This window comes from Solanum dulcamara, chromosome 5 (assembly GCF_947179165.1).
Source record: "Solanum dulcamara chromosome 5, daSolDulc1.2, whole genome shotgun sequence".
NCBI classification, from domain to species: Eukaryota; Viridiplantae; Streptophyta; class Magnoliopsida; order Solanales; family Solanaceae; genus Solanum; species Solanum dulcamara.
The window spans coordinates 6,915,526-6,938,125 of NC_077241.1; the positions used below are offsets into that span (position 1 = coordinate 6,915,526).

At 34.5% G+C, this 22,600-nt stretch overlaps 2 protein-coding genes across 2 annotated transcripts; both read right to left on the bottom strand.

Annotated features, from left to right (window-relative positions):
- Positions 1–3,320: 3,320 nt before the first annotated feature.
- On the bottom strand, positions 3,321–5,307 carry LOC129888939 (photosystem I reaction center subunit psaK, chloroplastic). The gene is made up of 3 exons (XM_055964013.1): positions 5,089–5,307; positions 4,314–4,394; positions 3,321–3,611 (listed from the first exon to the last, which is right to left on the bottom strand). Exons 1-3 carry the CDS (start codon positions 5,170–5,172, stop codon positions 3,384–3,386), a joined length of 393 nt encoding a protein of 130 aa, XP_055819988.1. The 5' UTR covers positions 5,173–5,307; the 3' UTR covers positions 3,321–3,383.
- Positions 5,308–7,076: 1,769 nt separating this feature from the next.
- On the bottom strand, positions 7,077–21,526 carry LOC129888942 (F-box protein SKIP19-like). Its single transcript, XM_055964016.1, has 3 exons — positions 21,135–21,526; positions 8,718–9,343; positions 7,077–7,384 (listed from the first exon to the last, which is right to left on the bottom strand). The coding sequence occupies exons 1-2, from the start codon at positions 21,458–21,460 to the stop codon at positions 8,740–8,742; spliced, it is 930 nt and encodes a 309-aa protein (XP_055819991.1). The 5' UTR covers positions 21,461–21,526; the 3' UTR covers positions 7,077–7,384; positions 8,718–8,739.
- Between the last annotated feature and the right edge of the window lie 1,074 nt (positions 21,527–22,600).

Consider the following 22,600-nt stretch of genomic DNA (forward strand, 5'->3'; position numbering starts at 1 on the left):
CAATTGCAGCTAAGCAATTATCTTTTCTCAATATCGCTTTTATTTTTATTTTCCACAATGAGAAATTTGTTCCATTGAATTTTTCAACATCAAACTTTGTTGTACTCGACATTGTTATTTGCTTCACACTCTTCTAGATCGTTTCTGAATATTTTTGCGAACAATCGTAACAAACTGTACCGTCATCAAAATTTACTATTCACCGAATTTTACTATTCACAAAAATTTACTATTCACGAATAGTATCTTCGAATAAAACAGACAGAATAACCGAGGGCTCTGATACCACTGTTGGGGGAGGACACACCACAACTAAAGTTTGATATGACAATTAATATGAAAATAAATTGGACAAGAGGATTTTACGTGAAAATCCCTCAAATAGATAGAGGGAAAAAACCACGGGGTAGAAGGATCTCACTATTTTAATATGGAATACACAGCTCTCAAATACAAGGAGAAAACAACAATTAACACATCTCTCTTATAAAAGGAACAACTACTAAAGAGGAAACTCAAGACTATAATATTTATTTTGGTGTATAACTCTCTTTGTATTCTTACTCTCTCTTTCTGGGATGATTTAAATGAGGGCAGGAGGCCTCTATTTATAGGAGAAAGAAAACGCGTAAAACATTTCTACGCGTTAATAATTTACTGTAACTTTTGAATTTTTTGCTATAAAGTTCTAGAATTCAGAAGATAGGTGTAATGTGTGATAGAGCTTTATTCAAGCTTAATATAAGGAAGCGTGTTCCAGGATTTAAGGGACTGACAGACCACTTTATGTAACTATATATGGTGTAAACTTTTGTTGTATAGAAAAAAAAAAGATCTGCTCCCTTTCTCCAGATTATCTCTATGCTTTCAAATTTGTTTTCTCTTTCTCTCCTTCAACCTTTCAAAGTGTCATTTTGCATGATGAGAATGTTGTTAGATTATAACAACTCAAACACAGTAGCGGAAGGATCAAAATATTTTTTTCAAGTTTTTTCAAGGGGATCCAATATTCAATGTATACACATAATTAATATCAGAATTCACATAAATCCCTTTCGCCAACCAGGCTCCACCACGGCCCAAAGATACTCTTAGTCATGTAGTGCAAAAACTTGGTATCTAAGTGTCGATGCTGCAGAATTCTTAGTTTTGTAACTATTCAAGTTTGTTTTTTTTCAAGGGACTTTGTCCATTAAGACTTTGGGTGTTTTCAATATGGAGAAAAATATTTATTTATCCATCGATTGGTCAAAAGTTTTGAAAAATATTTTCTTTAGAAAATAAGGAATATGACAAACAATAGCAGTGCTGCAGGTCAAGTGATTCACGGTGAGGACAGTACATGTGCGTATACTTGTTCAATTATATACAAATTTAAGTGCATACTTGTATACATTCAAATTTGAAGGACATAGATGTCAATTGAGGCCAAATTAAAGGTTTATTGTTATGTATTATGTTATTTCTTAACCTTTACTCATTTCTTCATTCCCTTGTTATGTATTGAATACTTAAGTGTGTAGTATTTTATTTCGTACGTGAATCTTGTTTATGGAAATATTCTATGATTAAAGTTTGGATTAAATCTCCTGTTTTGCTTATCATGTATTGAATGATTTTATTCTAATGAAATGAGTTAATTTCTTCTCTAATTATTCTCGTTCTTTCATATTTTCAAAGGAAGTAGCTAAATTTAGGACTCGCCCATTTACTTTAATTTGAGCTTGAGAGAGGAAAATCGAGGTTGGGAAAAAATCAATTAACAAGAATTGGAGGTGTTAACCCTCATCTAATAATTCGAGTTAGAGATAGGAGAACAACGTGTAGCCACATTGGGCTGTCATTGTACTTGCTTTTTCTAGATTAGTTTATGTTTCCACAATCCACATTAGTCATAATTTTCTTTTAAAAATCAAGATATTATCAAGTGTTTGGCTTAGTGTAGTTTGTGATAATTCTTTACTTGCTTGATAGCCTATTGTCACGGACTTAGACTTCCACTAAGACTTCCGTGCGGCACTTGACAACTTACTCACGAATCTTTCACGATCTTGTAAGCTCAAGTAAGCCTTTAAGACTAGATCGCTAAGGGAATGCTAAATAGTAAGAAAGACAAGAGAGCTTTTATGAAGAAGGCTTTAGTATTGCTTTGGAAGAATGCTTGATTGCTTGATTTCTGGATGGTTTACAAATGAATGGCCCCTTCTATTTATACTACTCCTAAGGGGCTTAAGTGTAAATAAAAATTACTATACAAGTCCTCTCATATTTACAAAGAAGTCCCTACTCTAGAACTCTCTTTACACTCTAGAGAATTCCAAGTCTTTCAAGACTTCTCTACAAGCTTCTACAAGAATCTAGAGTCTTTCACTAACCTCTCCAATACTCTAGGTTCTTCTACCTTCTTCAAGATTTCTCTTGAACATTCTACAGTCTTCTATTAACCTCTCCAAGACTCTAGATTTCTCTACCTTCTTCTAGAATTCTCTTGGACATTCTAGAGCCTTCTATTAACCTCTCCAAGACTCTAGATCTTTCCCCCGTCTTCATGATCAAGTGGCGGGTCATGACACTATATATCGCTCTCTATGGGATTCGATCCCAATTCATAGTTGGAAAAATTATATTGCATGCGACCCTAATCCCTATACAATTTCTTAATTTAAGGAGTAATGTATTTGGAAGTTATTAGTATACGTAATCTGAGTAGATTCCCATGGTTAGACGAGTTGAGTTTGATACACTACTCTACTATCACAATTCACAACATAAAGCATTGAAGTTCTTGGATGATCTTGACCATGTTTAAATTCTTTTGAATTGAACAACTTTTTTTGTATAGAATCAGATGGCTCTAGTATGAAGAAGATCATGAAATAAATGATGAATCTCTCGCACTATTACTTTAGAAAATATGGAGGACACGAATTAAAGTACAATATTGTAGTGCATCTTTACTAGTAACTAGGAGTGTATTGACTTGTTGCCCTTATTAGTAGGTGTAGTAATACTCTTGTAGTTTCTTGCTCTTCAATTGAAGTTACCATCTATTGTTTCTGTACGATTATAGGATCATTGTTGTAGTACTTTTCTGTTGTTTTTAATTTGTTATTTTCTGTCGTCTTTTGTACTTTCATTATGTCTTTTTTTAAACTATTTTTGTCACCTCTATGGTAGAGGTAAAGTCAGCATACACTTGCTTGTTCTGTTATGATGTTCTCATCGATATTTCCTCCATATATCATTATTTCACTTACTTTCCTTCCCTTCACAACAAAATTCAAAATTCAAAAAGCAAGTGTATATTCAAGCTAGAGATGTGCTAGAAATATGAATAATTTCACAAAAGATGATTTGGTTTATAAACATAGAAAGTACAAATTTTAGATAGCACCAATGTTTTTGAGTCCAAGAACAACTCCAACACCAATAATGTGACCAACAGTACCACAAGCCAAAGTATCAGCAAGTGTAAATCCAGCAGGGTCCCCTGTCTGTAAGCCAGAGTCCCTCACTTCAAGTTTTAGCCCTGCAGTTGCCTTCCTGTTTGCTGATGGTGCAAGCCCAAATCTACCAGCAAACAACATTAGGCTTGTTGATGTCACCATTATCTGCCACCATCATAAAACATGAATTACGACTTCAATTATTAATCAAAAATAGACATAGAGCGTAATTTTTTTTCCTTTTTTTTATAACTATATAGTGTGCTCTAAGATGGTTATCTAAATTGAAATTATCTATTAGTTGACTTGATAGTGTAAAAAGAATCTTTTATACCATCAATCAATTGCAGAACTACGTTCGAACATTGAATCTCCTTTTGTATAAGTAGGGTAAAAACAACTTCTTTCTTTTTTTTGATTACATGAAAAGCTATTCAATTCCTAAAATAACAATATATCAATGTAATTATATAAGTGGATCTGAAGAGGATAAGATATACATAGACTTTACTCTTACCTTTGTTAGAGATGGAAATGTTGTTTATATGATAGACACTCGATTCAAAACAAACGTAATCAAAGTACAATAAAAAGGGGGAAAAGGTGACAAAATAGCAAAATTAATAGAACAAATGAAATAACAGATAATAGTGAAAATTAGGGGAATAGATAATTCTAGTAAAATGGAAAAAAGAAGTTCAAAATATTTTTTGTGGAGCATTTACCTCTATTTTTATTTTTATTTTTTGAAATAGAAACTATAAATCCAAACATGAAGTTTACTGTTTTTAATATTTTTCAAATTTATTTTTTTATTTGATTTTATACTAAGTTTTAGCACTAGGTAATTAATTGGTTAATATTTACCAAATTAGTGGATGAGCCAATGAAATCACAACGAGCTCCCAAACCACCTTGTCCTTTGTTGCGCCTTGGTTGAACTGCCACCTGATATACAAACAATATTATAAACAATTAAAGTTTAAATTTTGAGAACATGTTTTTATATTATTATGTTAATTCTTTACATAAATTATGAGTAATTTTTTAATAACAATCCTAATATGTTCACCTAGAAAATAAAATGTAACTTGTTATGTATGTTGTGGTGGAGCTATATATAATGTAAAGGTTCAATTGAATTCCTTTTATTAGAAAATTATATTAAGTATATATAGGTAAAAACATTTTTTTTAATGTTTTGTACATAACTAGTTGAATCTCCTTTAGTATATATATATATAAAGTGTTGTGTTTTTTGAATTTCTCTATTAAAAAAAATATATGGTTTAGTGATGCACAAATTAAGCAGCAAAACAACAAAATCTATCGCTAATCTTAGCCCGGGGTGGAGCTACCCTTGCTTGAGGTGTGTCAAGTAACACCACTGACGGAAAATGATATTATATAAATAAGTTAAAATTTTAATTTTATAAGTATGTTAGACACATCTTGACACTGGCTGAAGGTTCAATGCATTGTTTAAGGTGTTGCAAAAAAAATTTAAAGTTGCGTGTAGAATTTTGATACTCCTTGATAAAAATTCAGGCTCCGACACTAATTAAGCAACAAAAAGCAACATATTATAAAAAAATATTAGCTACGAGCAATTTAGCGTAAAAACATAAATATTAGAACTAACCAAGCCTTGAACTGGAGAAATTGAAAAAGCTTGGGGTTTGAGCCCATTGAATTGTGGGAGAGTAGTCATCATAGTGGCAGCCATTGTTGCAAGAAACTCAAGATTATCAAAGAATGGAAGTGTTTTATTTATTTTTTTCACTTGGTTTTGGAATACTTCTTTGCGTTTTGTATGTTTAAATTGTTATAAATTTATTTGGGGTGTAAAGAAGTTTATGTGGCATTGGCCACATGAAGAGTTTATGGCCACAGAAAGAGGCTATTATGGATACACTTAGATTACTTGTTTGCTGATGTGTCATTCATATATTGGCTTACTCAAAATGGATAAGATTTTATGATTTGTCTACAAAACTTTGTTGGGGATTCGATGTTATAATTGTGATGGCGGAATCATATTTTATTGTAAAAAAAATTTAAAAATAGTTTTTATTTTCAAAATTGAAAAAAATGATATTTAAAAGAGCTTGACTATTTTAACGACACTTTTTCCAAAAGTTTTAATTTTAATTTTCTCAGCATTCTCCATATTTAGCAAATACTCTTTCCATGTCTTTTTACTCGTCCTCTGTTGACTAGGCTCCCCGCTTAAAGATTATTTTTATCAAGAATCTATTTTACTAAATTACCTTTGTTAATGGTTATTAAAGTTGTAACTCCAATAAATTTGGAGTGAGGGCACTTTATGTTAATGGCAATATCAAAGAAAATAATAAATGACTCTTGATTTGTTAAAATGAACAAACAACAACACACTCAGTGAAATTTCACGAGTGGGGTCTGGAGAGGATAGATGTACGCAGACCTTATCACTATCTCATGGAGATAGAGAAGTTGTTTTCTAAGACGTTCGGCTCAAAAGTACCTGTCCCGAGAAAGAGAGAACAACAATATATATATATATATATATATCATATTGACTAAAACAAGAAGCGCTGCAAATTCTACAAGACAAGAACAAAACCAATATCAAAAAAATGACAATCAGAGGGCATTAACAACACAACTAATCAGGTCCGCCAAAATCTAAGACCAATCATAAACCATCACAGGACAAATGAATAAATAAAACTAAAAATATATTGTTAGTACGAGGAATTAGGAAAAAGGAACAAAGGGAGTACATGATATTGTCTCCATTTCCAATTATTCTCAAGATATTTGTTTTAAGGATAAATATACTTTAATCTTTAAATCACAAGATATATGATAATTATTTCAACGGAGAAGAGCCTAACATGCCCCTCAATTATTTGAATTGGTACAACATTACTCTCCATCCACCTTTCAGCCTCAAATATCTCTAACGAGCTTGGTGGAGAAGAAGACCTTGGGAGAGAAATTCTTGTAAGAGTTAGAGAATTTTGAGTGAATGAGAGGGAAAGGGGGAAATTTGAAGGGTTTGTGTAGATATAAGTCTTAGAAATAGTCCAAAACGACATAATTTAGGCATTACAAAAATAGAAAATGTCTAAAATACTCTTGGAATAAATCTGTCAGAGGTGACCTATAGGCCTTTCCACCGGTTCGTAGGCCACTCTACAGATCGTCTTAGGGGCTCATGGAATCAGAATAAAAATCCAAGCTTCTGAAGTTCATACCACAACTCCACCATACAGGTTGTAGGTAAGTCTACGGTCCATAGACCTCACTCGTCTTGCATAACTCTAGAACCAATTCTATGAATCTCTTGTACGATACCTTCTACAACCCGTATCTCCTTCTACATCAACCTTTTGGCTCAAAAATAGTATTTTTTACATAAAAAGATTATTTTAGGAGATAGTTTCTCCGGCGAACAAAACAACAAACAACCACCTAAAATTATTCTTTTATGTAAAAAAAATTATTATTGAGCCAAAAGGTTGACGTCGAAGGTATTTGGGGGCCGAAAGATAAATGAAGGGTAGTTTTGTATCAGTTCAAATAATTGAGGGGCTTTTTAGGCCCTTCTCCATTGTTTCAAACAGCAGTTAAAATTGGCAAAAAAAAAACACAACAGAAAATATCTCTTACCTGTTTTATGTATTTGTATTAGAATTCAACACTTCCCATCTCAAGCAATTTATTTTTTAATTAATGTACAACAATCTTAGCAGATTAAGTAAAACATAACATCTTCAGTTGGCTCAAAATATTCCAGCAGGAGCAAAGAAAGAAGTCATTTTGACAATTTCTCCCCCTTCAAATATCTTCAATTTTAGTCCATCCTACACAAGAGATCGCGGTTAAGCAAGGTCATGGTGATACATTTATGTTCTTGCTCGAGTGCTTGTGTAGGTCTGCAGCTATCCATCCTAGAAACGAGGCAACAATACAGAGGTTAGCGACTAAACATGCTGCAACCTAGATATCACGAGGCAAGCTCTATAGCATCAGGCGGTATATGCCAGCCCTTTTCCTTCTATAAAACAACAATCTCAGCAGAAATAGAACAAAATATCTTGAATTGGGTCAGCTTGTCATGTTATTATTTACAAAAGCATAATACATAGATAGACACCTTAACTTGGACTCAACTGACAACTGAACACCTCAACTTTGAGGGTGTACATCCAGACACCGCAACTCGTCTCCACTGTATCAGTTTAACACTCCAACTTACAATATGATAATCCAAACACCTTCTGCACGAGACAGTGGGAACGAGTTGAGGTTTCTAGATATGCATTCTCAAAGTTAGTGCTTAATTGCCAATTGAGGCCAAATTAAGGTGCCTGTATCATGCCTATTACAAAAGATTCCAGAAAGACACAGAAACTTTGGCAACTTTCTATAATCAGATCCTCAAGTTTAGTCAGTCCCAAAACCATCCTATATGAAAGAGTGTGGTTTAAGCGAGGGCATGGTGATACAATGTTCATACTCTAATCACTCAAGTGTTCATATAGGTGACACATCTATAAATCCTAGAAACCAGGCAACAACACAACTTAAAACGACAAAAAAAAAACATACTGCAACCCAGATATCTCTAGGTAACTCTCGCTCTATAGGATCAAGCCGCTACAAATTTTTCACCCAACAAGCCAGTGTTATTCCTTATAGAATGGTTGAGTTTTTGGTTGAAGAGTTGGGTGTGTATATCACAATAAGGATTTTTGATTATCCTTATAGAATGATTCATCGTCTATCATGTTTTCGTACACACTCGCTTCAAAATATAATGAAGATTCCAACAGGCAGAAAGATCCCATTTTTTCTCATCCCAAATTCAAAAAATATAAACAACTCCGAAGAAAAATGTTGATAACTTCGACAAAGACGAGGCAAAATCCTAACAGATCAATGGTATCAACAAGAAAAGCAGAAGAGCAAATTAAGCTGGAGTATCAGAAGAAACAGATTCAAGGACCAAAGGATTAGAATGTGTCCATCATACTAATGAGCAGTTGCACAGTTACGCAAAGGATGTTTAATTTAACAATCACAAATCTACGCATGTGTTAGGTGCCTAACCCGGCAACAGTTATTTAGCAAGTGCCAAAAGAGTCAACTAAAACTCTTCCACAATTCTCTATATTCTCGCAATATGATAAAGAGTAAAAGGACATTTAGATTATTAAAGGATCCAAAACAACAAGATAGGTGTACAAATGACATTAAAACTAAGAGATTAATGCAATTTACCATCAACAGAATAGAGGGACCGTCAATACTCGAAGAACATCTCATCATCATCAGAATAGTTGCTGGCATCAGAAAATTCATAATGATCATCGTCATCCGAGATGAGGTCGATGTCAGAAAATCCAGATGGGTAATCCTCATCATATGATTCAGAATCGTGCATTTCAGTATCAAGCCCATAACCTTCGATGGGATCTTGAGGGTGTCTTAGATATTTGATCTGTTGAGAACATCGCTTCCCTAAATCCCCTCCTAGATGGACATTAAGACATCGTCGCAGATCAAGTGATTCAAGGTGAGGACAACCATTAAGAATAGCTTCCAATCCTTCATTTGTCATCTTATTTCCAAAGAGTTGAAGGTGGTGCAGTTCAGGCATGTTCTCTGCAATTGCTATGGCTTCTTCATCATATTCAATGTAGGGGTGTCTACAGACCTGGTTGTTCAACTTAAAAGACTTTAAAGCACGACAAGAACGGCCTATAGTTTCAATAGCTTCTTTGGTGATTGTGATGTAGTAAAGGTGCAGTTCCTCCAATAATGGGAACTTCTTCACTGCTGCACTCAACCCCTCGGCTGAGACATTATAGGAACATACGAGTCGAAGATGTTTGAGCTGGGGTGATCTGTTGAAAAGTTACGGAGTTAATCACTAGAAATAGAGATGCAGCATTTAAAATATCCGCGGGAATGTGAACATACACAAGCATCAATTATGCAGGGAAAGAAGCAGTCTCTATTGGAAAGCAACACACAGTTACATCAGTCAAGCAAATTTATATAACCGTTTGTTGTACATAATTCAGATGCATCATATAATGTAGTCTTAGTAGTAGTCATCTATGAGTACATGTTTGTGCCTGTTCCAACATTTCCATGAAAGTTTAGCTGGGCCAAAACCAAAATATTGTGAACATAAATTAGGTTGCTTTCTATTTGTTCAACTATTAAATTGTATTTCTATGGAGAAGTACAGACTGGCTTCCTGAGAGTGTTTCTACACTTATTTTATAATGGCCCACATCGACCATTCAATCTTTACAAAAAAGGGAAAAGGCATAAATAACCCCCTAGACTTGTGTCAAATTCCCAGTTACACACTTATTCTTTGCAGGGATCCTATTACCTCCCTAGACTTCTTTGAGTAATAAACACCATCCTGAAATAGGAAAACCAAATTTTTGGCATGCAATGAAATGCACGTGCTTTTACGTGTAATTTGATAATTTTAAAATTATATTTCTTAATTTTTTGTTCTATTTCATTTTCTTTCTTTTTCTCTGCCTTTGTTCTAAGCTTTCACCAGCGAAGAAACCCATGTTCAGCATAAAACATCTGTCATCACCAATTCACCATGTTATTCCCTAATACTTTTCAACAAAGAAAACAGTTCTCTTTTATTCTTATCCTATTCCAATTTTTGTTTTTATTTCTCCTTCCAGTCCCGGCTTACTTATTCTTTCCGCTGAATACCAACCTAGAAGCTATGGCTTCTTCCTCTTTCTTCTTCTTCACCTCTGTTTATATCTTCTTCTTTTTTCCCCATCCTTTCTTTATTCACCATTCTACTTCCTTCTTCTCTAACCTGGGGTGGTGGGGGTTTTGTTGAGAGTGGGGATATGATCCGATGGTGGTGGTGGTTCGTGCAGCCTAGGTGATGATTTGCTACTGTAACTCCGGCAGTGGTGGGGCTTCTTGTGGCTGAGGGTAGGATTTTGATCCAGTGGTGGCGGTGGTGGTTCTTGCTGCCATCCCTGTCGGATTTCTCAAAAAGAAAGCCATACTAGGTTTGGGTTTCTACAGGCTGTTAGTGTTTGGTGAAATTTCTGAGTTAGGCATTTTTTTTTTGAAAGAGAGAGAGAGAGATAGAGCAGAAAAAGATTAGAAGGAAAAGTTGAAGGAAACAGTTGCAGGAAAAAGTCGCTGGTGACTTCATATTTTCCAGTGAGAAGTATCAGGTAGGAGGAAAGAAAAGGAAAAAAAAAAGAGAAGGAAGAAAAATAGTAAGAGGGTAGGAAAAGGGTTACTGGATAAAGTGATCTTGGGCAACCGACCTGAGAAACTTGACCAAAACTTTTAGTTCTCACTTCTTAGTCGACTTGCAGCATGTAAATTGGAACTTAAACACGTCAGAAAAAACAAGATAAACATACATAACATGAGATAGACTATCTAGACCTAAGAAACAAGATATTAGTCTAGAGAACACCTCATTTTACTAAGATGTGTTACTACGTTACAAACTAGTTTAAACAAAATATTATGCTAATGCATAAAAACTCATAACAGAACCACAAGCACAAAAGAACTCTGGTAAAGAATACACGCTTAAGGCCTTCATTGAAAGATAATCCAGTCTATCAGATATTAGGAAGACCTATACTTAACCATGTATTGCTTCTCTTGTCCACGTTACTAAGAGAGATGTCAAGATTCATCTTCAGCCTACTGTACATTATTTTGATTCTTTTCACAGTTAGGTAAAACAAGAAGATAGCAGAGCTACTTTTTAGCTGAAACCATTAACTCTATAAAGGGGCAGCCCGGTGCACTAAAGCTCCCGCTATGCGCGGGGTCCGGGGAAGGGCCTGACCACAAGGGTCTATTGTACGCAGCCTTGCCTTGCATTTCTGCCAGAGGCTGTTTCCAAGGCTTGAACCCGTGACCTCCTGCTCACATGGCAGCAACTTTACCAGTTACTCCAAGGCTCCCCTTCCTGAAACCATTAACTCTATAACACTCATAAAGTTTAGGAAATTTATCCACTGCTAACAGTCAGTCACTAATTAACCAAGGTCACTTTGGACTTGTCTAAAACTACTACACTGTCCAGTTAGATCTTTTTCCCTTCAACTTGAGGATAACCTATATCCTCATTAGCAAAGGATTTCAGAGGCACAATCTTTCCTAATACATATCCTTGCCTCCTGAGAGCCGGAACCTGAAAGAAATACTAGAGTTCGTTCTCTTTGTACCTTCCACTCCTCTCTAATCTTTAAGCAAACAAAAGAAAACTTTCAGTATTGTCATTCAAATCCATGACCATTGGCTACGGACGGAAAACAGAGAATATATACATTTCCCTTTCCACGTATATAACATCAGCAACATTTCCCTTCAACATACATGAAAATGGTATCGATATATAATTCATGGGCTATGTTACATGGATACCTCATTTTATCTTAGTGAAACCACGTCAAATAGGCCTGCCTCAGATGGATGCCGTATGGGTCTAGTTTCTTCATAGCTGTTCTGCAGAATACACTATGTGGTCATTTGGTTCACGTACTAGTTATGAGGGATTGTAATGCCGTGATTGATTACGCGGCGAATAATAATTTAAGGATCATTATTTAATTTTCTATAAGGTAAAGTACTTTATTGCTAAAGCAGTATCAAGAGAGTACTACAATAGTAGCAAAACATTTAGTAATACATTAGCTGCTCACAGAAACAGAATCTAGTAAGCCCATACGGACAGATGTACTAATCATAGTATTTCTCTATGCTAGCAAAACAAACACCAAAAACATCTAACTTGTGCAAAGGTAATCATCTCCTTCTTCCTTCATTTCTCTCATGCCGTAGTATTCATATAATGCATAGAGGGACTACTCTCCAGATTTTCTTTCCAATTCTTTTGTCCTTGCAGCAGTTAAGAAATCCTTAAAGCTTTGTGGCATCACCCAATGAACACCAAAGAAGAGTAGAAATAAGGACTAGAACAACCACGTATGATCACAGTTGGAGCCTTAATAAATCCTTAAAGCTTTGTGGCATCAGCCAATGAACACCAAAAAAGATTAGGAATATGGACCTATACCCAGGTGTAGTCTAGTTGTCAATGAAGTGGGTTAAGAACCATGAGATTTTAAGTTCAAATCTCAACCATGAGATCACAAGTTCATATCTCAACGAAGGCAAAAACACTAAGATTTCTTTCTATCTGTTCAAGCCTTGACGGACGGAGTCACACAGTACCTGTGTTGGTGGGAGGTAGCAGGACCAGTTAGAATTAGTTGTCGTGCGCTCAAACAGACCAGGGCATGACAGTTGTTAGAAAAAAGACAACTGAGAAATTATGGCTTTGAGGTGTGAAAGATTACTTTCTTTCAAGAGTTATTGCATGTATATTCTTATAGGGATTACAAGCAATTCCCTATCAGGATACAACAAAGCCTAAAAATATATATGCAATTGAATGCGCTACATCAGAAAATTCATTGTATTTATAAAGTCTATCAAGGAGACCTTTCAGAACAGTCGCTCTTTTTCTGAACAGATGCAACTTTTTTGTTTAATTAAAATTTAAATATTAATTCAAATTTTAAATAAACAAATTGATTAAATAAATTACAAAAAATTAAAATCTTTAATTTAATTAAAGATCTGATCCGGTCGAGTCCAAGTCATTTAGATATATATAATTAATATATATAAGTAAACTTAATTAAATAGACTTAATGGGCTAGGCCTTAAAGGTCATAAAAATGGCTTGTCCCACCGATGTGGGAACATTCCCTCATATTACAACTATCTTAACAATCCCCCACTAATTTGTAGTATGTTTCATAATATCACGCATATCAAGAAGTATCTTATCTAGATTTGAACTTTTCATTAATGTAAATACCTTAAAGTTTGAAGCAGATATAGATACCCTCAGATTTGAACCAACACTCCTTTTGTCATTAAGTAGCGAAACAATTCAATATTATGCTTTAGCACATTTATGGCCATGTGCTTATCCAAATTCATGAACATTAACAAGACCAACTATTTAAATCTTGTTCGAAGTGGCACCACCTCAATATTCATATAGGTGAAAATAGACATTTCGCTAATTTCATTAAGAAATAAATCACCCTCTTTCTTGCAACAGTATGCACTTTGAAGTTTGTTATTATGACTCTGTTATTACAGACATTTAACAACTTCTAAACTCTTCCCATAACAGTAAATAGTACACTGGAATCAAGGGTTTAAGCGAGAAGATTCGTGCTTAAACAACACAAACAACTTGTTATTATCCAATTAACTTATGTTGTTAGAGTGTATACTAACTCAAAGTTGGGTTTCCATTAATTGTGTTTAATTTAAGAGTTTCAGCACCATTCCTTCAGTAGTTTGTTGTACTGCATCTCTATTTAATGCTTTTGTAAGTGGATCAGCCAAATTCTTATTTGATCTCACATACACTATAGTTATAGTTTCGCTGGTAACTAACTCTCTTATATAAGCATACCTTAAGCTTATATGTCTTGATTTCCCATTATATATTTTATTATGAGCCACGAACATAGAAGTCTCACTATCGTTGAATATGGAAATAGTGGGCATAGGTTGTGGCCATAACTTTATATCCAGTAACATGTTTCTTAGTCATTCCGCTTCCTTTCCAGCAATTGCAATGCAATGAACTCAGATTCCATTGTGGAATGGAAAATACAAGTTTGTTTCTTGGATGCGTAACTAATGGCGCCACCCCCAGAGTGAATATCTAACCTAAAGTAGCCTTGTTATCATTTATACTTGTGATCCAACTCACATCAGAATATCCTTCTAATGCGGTAGGAAAACCACTATAACAAATACCCAAGTATTTGTTTTCTTTAGATATACAAGTGCTCTAATTATAGCTTTCCAATGAAAGTTATTTGGACTGCTTGTAAACCTTGAAAGTTTACTGACAGCAAATGTTATAGCAGGCCTAGTCTAGTGCATTGCATACATTAAACAGTCAATTGCACTTACATGCTCTAATTGAGCCACTGTTCTTCCAGTATTAAGCTTTATACTTGAATCATATGGAATTTTAGACTACTCTATGCCAGATGATTGAACTTGTTAAGTATATCATCAATGTAATGGGCTTGTGATAGAGTCATTCTCTTATTATTTCTTTTGACTTTGATATCTAAGATAGTATCCACTTCATTCAAATCTTTAGTTAGATATTTCTTAGTCTCGGAAATTCCAAGCATACAAAAATCAACATGTCATTAAATTAAGACAAATGACAACTCCATAAATCTTTTGTATATTTGGTGTAGATACATTTATCAGCATTATTATGTACGAACTCATTTGATAATATCACACCATCAAATTTTTCATACCATTGTTTTGGTGTTTGTTGTATGCCATAGAGAGACTTTATAAGCTTACAGACTTTATGTTCATTACCAAAAAGACCAAATCCTTCATTTTGTTTAATATAGATTTCTTCACTTAATACCTTCCTTTTGAGTAAAGTATTTTGCAACTAATCTTGCTTTGAAGGTTTGTATAGTATTGTCTGCATTATATTTTCTCTTAAATACCTACTTGCAGCCTATAGGTTTAGATCCACGAGGCAAATCAACTAAAATCCAAGTATTATTGGACATTAATGAGTCCATTTCATCATTAATCGCCTCTTTCCAAAAGGCAACATCTCTTGAAGACATGGCTTCTTGAAATGTTATAGGATCTTCTATATTAAACAAAATAGGCATTTGATTAAAGACTTTAGTTCTATCTCCCACCACTAGAAAAGTTATAGATTCTGGGGAGAAAAAAACAGGATCAAGAGTTTTTTCTTTCCTAACTCTTTGACTTCTTGGCTCTAGACTCTTAATAGCCACTTTTTCTTTTATTAGAAAATAGTTTCGGAATGTGACATCTTTTGTTCATCAAGGCTACTTTGATTTGCTTCAGTTAACTTCTCATCAACAATGCCATTCAGAAATTTATTTTCTAAAAATTCAACATGAATAGATTCTACAACATTAGATGCTAAATCAAGTAATCCATATGCTTTTGAATGTTGTGCATATCCTACAAAATATATTTTTTATTCCTCTAAGACCCAACTTTGTTCTTTGATGGTCAGAAACACTATAGACGGAAATACACCCCCACACTTTAAAATAAGAGATATTTGATTTTCTACCAGTTCATAAGGTGAAAATTGCATACTTTTGAAGGTACTCTATTTAATATATGACAAGCAGTAAGTAGGGTGCCCTGACAAATTGTGTGGTAAATGAGAATTCACCAACATAGAATTAACCATATCTACTAAAGATCCATTTTTCCTTTCCGCCAACCCATTTTGTTGTGTATAGGGAGCACTAGTTTGATGTATAATACCTTGATCTTCACAAAACTTATTAAATTCACTAGTAAAGTATTCTCCTCCTCTATCATTTCAAAGGATTTTTATTTTCTATTATTTTCATTTTCCACAACTGATTTGTATTCTTTAAACTTTTGAAACGCTTCATCTTTTGTTCTAAGGAGATAAACATGTGTAAGTCTAGAGGAATCATCTATAAAGGTAATGAAGTATCTTTTGCCTCCTCTAGTTAATTCTCCATTTAATTCACATAAGTCAGAATGTACTAAATATAACATTTCTATAAATGTTTTAACTATATGAAAAGGTTTCTTAGTCATTTTTGCTTGCATACATATTTCACACTTTCCTCCATGGTTAGATTTACAATTAATATAACCATTTTTGGACATAATATAAATAACCAAAATTTAGATTTCCTAATCTAGCATGGCATAAATAAGAATCAGACACAACAATATAAGCAGAAGCATCATTTATTGCATTAATACATAACGTAAACATGCCATCATAATGATATGTTTTTTGTTATATACAGACCACTCTTTGACACAATTACATGACTAGACTCAATCACAATCTTAAAACCTCTCTTATAAAGTATACTAGCAAAAACCAAGTTCTTCATTATTTCTGGAACATGGAACACATTCAGAAGAGTCAGCTTCTGTCCAGATGTTAAATTGATTTCAATTGTTCCTTTTCCTGAAACTTCGGTTGCGACATGGTTGCCCAACACCTTTTTCAGAATCTTTCGCTTCTAAATAAGTCTTGAAAATATTCTTGTCATGACATACATGAATTGTTGCACCAAAATCCAACAATCAATCGTGATTCTTTGTGGTTGTAATAGTCATATTCAACTCTTTAACAAAAATTATAGCAACCAGCCCTTGTGAAGAACTTTCCACGGTGTTTACCTTCTTTGATTTTTCAAATTTTTCCTGTGTCCTTTAGATGATGAAAATCTATTCCTGCTTTCTTAAACCTGCAGTCTCAAATCTTATGGCCTTTCTTTCCACAATGATAACAATCCATATTCTTTCTCTTTTTGTTAAGATACTTCTTGGAAACTTTCAGATTTTTGTTTTCGGTTCCTAAATTATTCTGACTAACATTATTAACCATGGAACTAGAGGCTTGAACTAAAGCATCTCTAACACGAGTCTCACTTTCAATTTGATAGTGAGTTCAAAACTGTACCAAAGTCAATTTGTCAGTAGAATGTAGAAATTTCTTTCTATAATTATTCCATGAAGAAGGCACTTTCGAGAGAATTGCACCTATTTGAAGTGCATCGGAAATTTTTACTTCAAGATCTCTTAGTTTCGAAATTAAGATTTGTCATTCATGAATCTGATCCATGATAGGCTTTGTATCAATCATCTTAAATTCGAAATATTGCAAAGATAAGCATTTATCAATACCTAGTTTCTCGTTTTCATATGTAGTCTACAATGTTGTCCAGATTTCCCTCGGATATTTAAAATTTGAATACAAATCATACAAACTCAACAGAGCAATTCATCTTCTTCACATTTCTTCCTCTTTGCTTTAATTTCATCAATATCATCTGAGGTAGGTTCTGGGAGTGCAGCCAGCAGTGGGTCAACAACAACAACAAACAACAAAAACGAACCCAGTGTGATCCCACCATGTGGGGTCTGGGGAGGGTAGAGTGTACGCAGACCTAACCCCCACCTTAAAAGGTAGGGCGGCTGTTTCCGAAAGACCATCGGCTTAAGAGAGAAGAAACAAGGGAGGAGAAACAAGGAAAAACAAGACATAGGTCAGTAAAGCCAGGCATATAACAGACAATATAAAGATATGAATAATGAGAGCGATAAAGCGATAAAGTCAGGGTAGGAAATTTCGGGGATAGAGGAGCATTAACTACTATAGATAAAATAGGATACCCAAAGTAGACTGGGCCAACTAATATAAGCAGTAATCCCATGCAAAATCATATGTTAAGACAGATGAGCGCGACTACGACAACTATGGAGAACCGATCGGCCACCTAGCCCACTATCTTAATCCGAGTCCTCCATAGTCTCCTATCTAAGGTCATGTCCTCGGAGAGCTGCAACTGTGCCATATCATGTCTAATGACCTCTTCCCAATATTTCTTCGGCCTCCCTTTGCCCCTCCTGAAACCGTCCATAGCCAACCTCTCGCACCTCCGCACTGGAGCATCTGTGTCTCTCCTCTTCACATGCCCAAACCATCTCAGTCTCGCTTCCCGCATCTTGTCCTCCACCGATGCCACTCCCACCTTGTCTCGGATATCTTCATTCCTAATTCTATCCATCCTAGTGTGCCCACACATCCACCGCAGCATTCGCATTTCCGCGACTCTCATCTTCTGGACATGAAGTTTCTTGATTGGCCAACACTCCACCCCGTACAATAGGGTCGGTCTAACCACCACTTTGTAGAACTTGCCTTTGAGTTTTGGTGGCACTTTCTTGTCACACAGCACTCCGGAGGCGAGCCTCCATTTCATCCACCCTGCACTGATGCGGTGTGAAACATCGTCGTCGATATCCCCATCTTCCTGTATAATAGACCCAAGGTATTTGAAGCTTCTTTGCAGCCAGCAGTGGGTCAAGTACATAAAATATCTTCAACGCAATGAGCAAGAAAATCATCTTGTCCTTCCAGCAGGTTTTGATCCCTCAAAACGATCTAGTTTGATAATGTCCTTCGGATTCTCAATAGCAGACAGTAATTTATCCATAACTGAATAACTCTTAAAATTGTTAGAAAAAAGACAATAAAGAAATTATGGCTTTAACACATGAAAGATCACTTTCTTTCAAGAGTTATTGCCGGTATATATAGGGATTACAAGAAATTCCCTATCCAGACACGACAAAGCCTAAAAATATATATGCAATTTAATGCCTACATCAGGAAATTCATCGTATTTATAGAGTATATTAAGGAGACCTTTCAGAACAGTCGCTCCTTTTCTGAACAGATGCAACTTTTTTGTTTAATTAAAATTTAAATATTAATTCAAATTTTAAATAAACAAATTGATTAAATAAATTACGAAAACTAAAATCTTTAATTTAATTAAAGATCTGATCCCGCCCGCGCCCAAGCTCCAAGTCCAATTCCAAGCCGTTTAGATATATATAATTAATATATATAAGTAAACTTACTCAATTAAAATAGACTTAATGGGCTAGGCGCCTTAAAAGGTCCTAAAAATGGCTTGTCCAACCGATGTGGGAACATTCCCTCATATTACAACTATCTTAACAACAGTTATAAAAAAAGATCACGAATAAGTACCAGATCAACCATGTCATGTCTGATCACAATGCAGCAACAAATGGTTGACAATTTCAGCAGAGCATTCACACTCTTAAAACCTGTTGTGTAGGTTAAAACCCCTTTTCTATAGATAATCTTGAGTCAAGCAAGCACCATATGCAGCAATCCACCCAAAACATGCTACCATAGTTTGAGCTTTAGTTTACCACAACATTTTCCAGGCCAAAATGAACTGACTTTTGAGTCTTTTTTTTGTAAGTCATAGCTAGACTTCACAGTAAAAACTTCTGGATTCATTTGCAAGCTGGAACTGAGTATCTTCTTACTGTCTTCATTTTCTACAAAAACAAAGCAACTTCTTCCAGCTCCAAGTAATTAAATTCTCTCCTAAGCTGATAATCTCAACCACCAGGCACTCTTGATTTAGTACCAAGCTACAAATAGTAGAAATTGATCCTTTAGCAGCCCCTGATCAGACATCCGTCAGACCATATTTAATCTTTTTACCATTCCCCACCACTAATTTAATATTATTACTAAATTCTCCCCATAAGTTTACTAATTGTTTCCATGTGGCCATCTCATAAGAAGAGTTTACAGGCTTAGGATCCCAAAAACCCTCTCTACCATACTTAAAATGGATAGCAGTCTTCCAAACAGCATCCCTCTGGTCATTCCACCTTCATTACTACTTCAAAAAGGACTCTTATTGTGCATTTTAAGATCCCTCACTCCAAGAACCGAAAGCCCCCACCCCCAAGCTTTTATACTCCTTATAATTTTATGCCATTTAACCATATGAAATTTCCTGTTATCAGCATTGCCTTCCCAAATAAAATCCCATCTCAACTTAATGATATGCTTCTCCACTTTTGTTAAAATTGGTGTCATGGACATAAGTAAACCAGGATCCCGTCCAAAACACTATTAACCAATATGAATCTTCCGCCAAAAGAAAGATATTGCTTCCATAAAGATGATTTTTTCTCAAACTTGTCTATAACACCTAGCCATACACCAGTGCCATTTCTTTTTGGACCCAAAAGGCAATCCCATGCAAATAGCAGGGAACTTCTCAGTGTTACAGCCCGATATCTCAGCAAACTCCTAAATGAGATTACCCACATTAATAGACAAGGCGGAGTTCTTATTCAAGTTTATTTTCAGTCTAGAGACTGCTTCAAGAGCTAACAGTAAAACCCTTAGGTGTAATAGTGGCATTTTATCAGCTTCACATGGCACCAAATTATCATCAACATAAAGTCTATGGTTTAACTTCCATAACATTTCCTTCAACACCTTCAATCTTTCCATCAACCATTACTAAAGGCTTTTTGCAACATCTTACAAAACACTTCCATGAACAGTAGGTCCCTTTGTCTAAGGCCCCAGAGTTTATTGAGGTCAGGCAGTTAGTGTTTAGGTAGTTTGCAATATATATGAAGTGTTCACAATGGAAGGCAAAATAAGTTTGAAGGTTTTATATACTCCCTCATTCCCTTTATATGATACACTTTTCTTTTTAGTCCATTCCAAAAAGAATGACACATTACCAAGGCAAAATAAGTTTGAAGGTTTTATATCATTAAAAACCTTTGGTATTTTCAGGGTTTTCTTAAAATTTGAATTTAAATGGATATGTCGGTTCATGAAATAAGATGACTAGTATCAAACTAAAGGCATGTTGTACCATGAAGAAGATAATCTATGTTTTGCCCCAAATCAATATACAGCCTTTTCCTTCTTTTTTTTTTCAATTTCATTTCAGTTTATTAATTTTTCTAACAGTTATGTGGCAATTACTTTTTCTCTTGTTTGGCTAACCAAACATTGTACAACTCATGCGGGATTTCACGCTGAGATTATAGTTGCTACACGCTACACCAAAAAACCCTAACCAGATACTCATACACATCCGTATTTGACAGCTACCTCTAAAATGACACAAAATTAAACACAGGCAAGGGCTATACAGAAGAAAACCAGGAAATTAGGGTTGATAATGGAACCTTTCAGCGATATAATTGAGCAAATTGTCGCTGCCGAAGTACTCAAGACTGATATCAATTAATTCACCGTGGCTACGATCGATAGCTTGACGGCATATCCTCTCCAAGTCATCTTCCCTGTCCCAGAAATCGGCGCCGGCATTTTGCATTTTAACAACTCGCCACATGGCTGGTTCTAGGCACAATCGCCGCCAAGTTGTACACACTTTATCTGCATTCTTCAGTATCTCAATCGCCCCCACCTTCTGTAGTATCGCTGATGTAATCTCCGGCGGCAATTCCAGCCACGGCGGAGCAATTGGATTTTCCACATCTTCTACTTCCATTTTGAAATGAGCAGTTCGTGCTTTGTTTGGCTGCTACTTAAGAGTTAATGGACATATTAATAAGCAAAATCTAGCAAAATAAACCTAGTTGTGAAATTATTTATTAATAATGGACCAAACTCAATTTATTCCGGGCTTAACGAACTGCGGTCCAAATTATTTATCTGTTTGCCTACTTTCTCTTTTTTTAATTGAAAAAAACTATACAAATTAAATTCATTACATAAAGTATTTATCCAAATTGGACCTAATCCAAACTATTTACCTGAGTTTGATCCGATCCAAATTATTTACATGTGTGACCTCTTGTTCTATTCACTGAACCACTATTTCATCATCTTGATACCATTAATATATATATATATATATATATATATATATATATATAAAATATATTAATGGTATTAAGGAGTAAAAGTTTATCATAGTTCATAACTAATAAACTAAGGTTTAGAGTCCTACCTTTACCAAAGAAATTTAAAACCTACCTCGAATGCATGTAAGTGTGCTTTAGGAGTACTAAACTAGCCTAACTCTGCATAGGATATGGGTGTATACACTTCTTGTGAATAAGTCATTATTAGTATTTAAGGCAGAGAATTTCATATTGAAAATGTGTTATGAAATAATAATAAAATATTCAAAAAAACAAGAGATATAATTAAAGAAGTTGGGTGATGGAGAAATATATTTTTGATTTTTCTTCAAACTGATGTACAAATTAATTAAATTAACTTTCTATTCAAAAGAAAAAAGGAAGTTGTTGCCAGCCACAAGATTTTTCAAAAGTTATTTGCAAGTTGTCTGTTTGAGCTACTTACAAGTTGTCTGCTTGATTTCACATTTATTAAGAAAAATATAATGAACACTTATAATACGGTGTATTTGTAATATAATTTTTAAAAAATTTTTTTATCCCTTTTCAAATATTAAATTTTTATAGATTTAAAATAAAGCCGCCAATTTCAGTCCGTATTTATAAAATCAATTTATTTTATTTATATTTCAGTGAGTTGAATCACTTGTATTTCAATTGGGTAAATATAAATTTCAAACTATTGTTAGCCTATAAAAAATATAAACAAATATTAATAAAATATGGGTATTCATATTTTGTCATGGTAAGCCAACTCAAATATA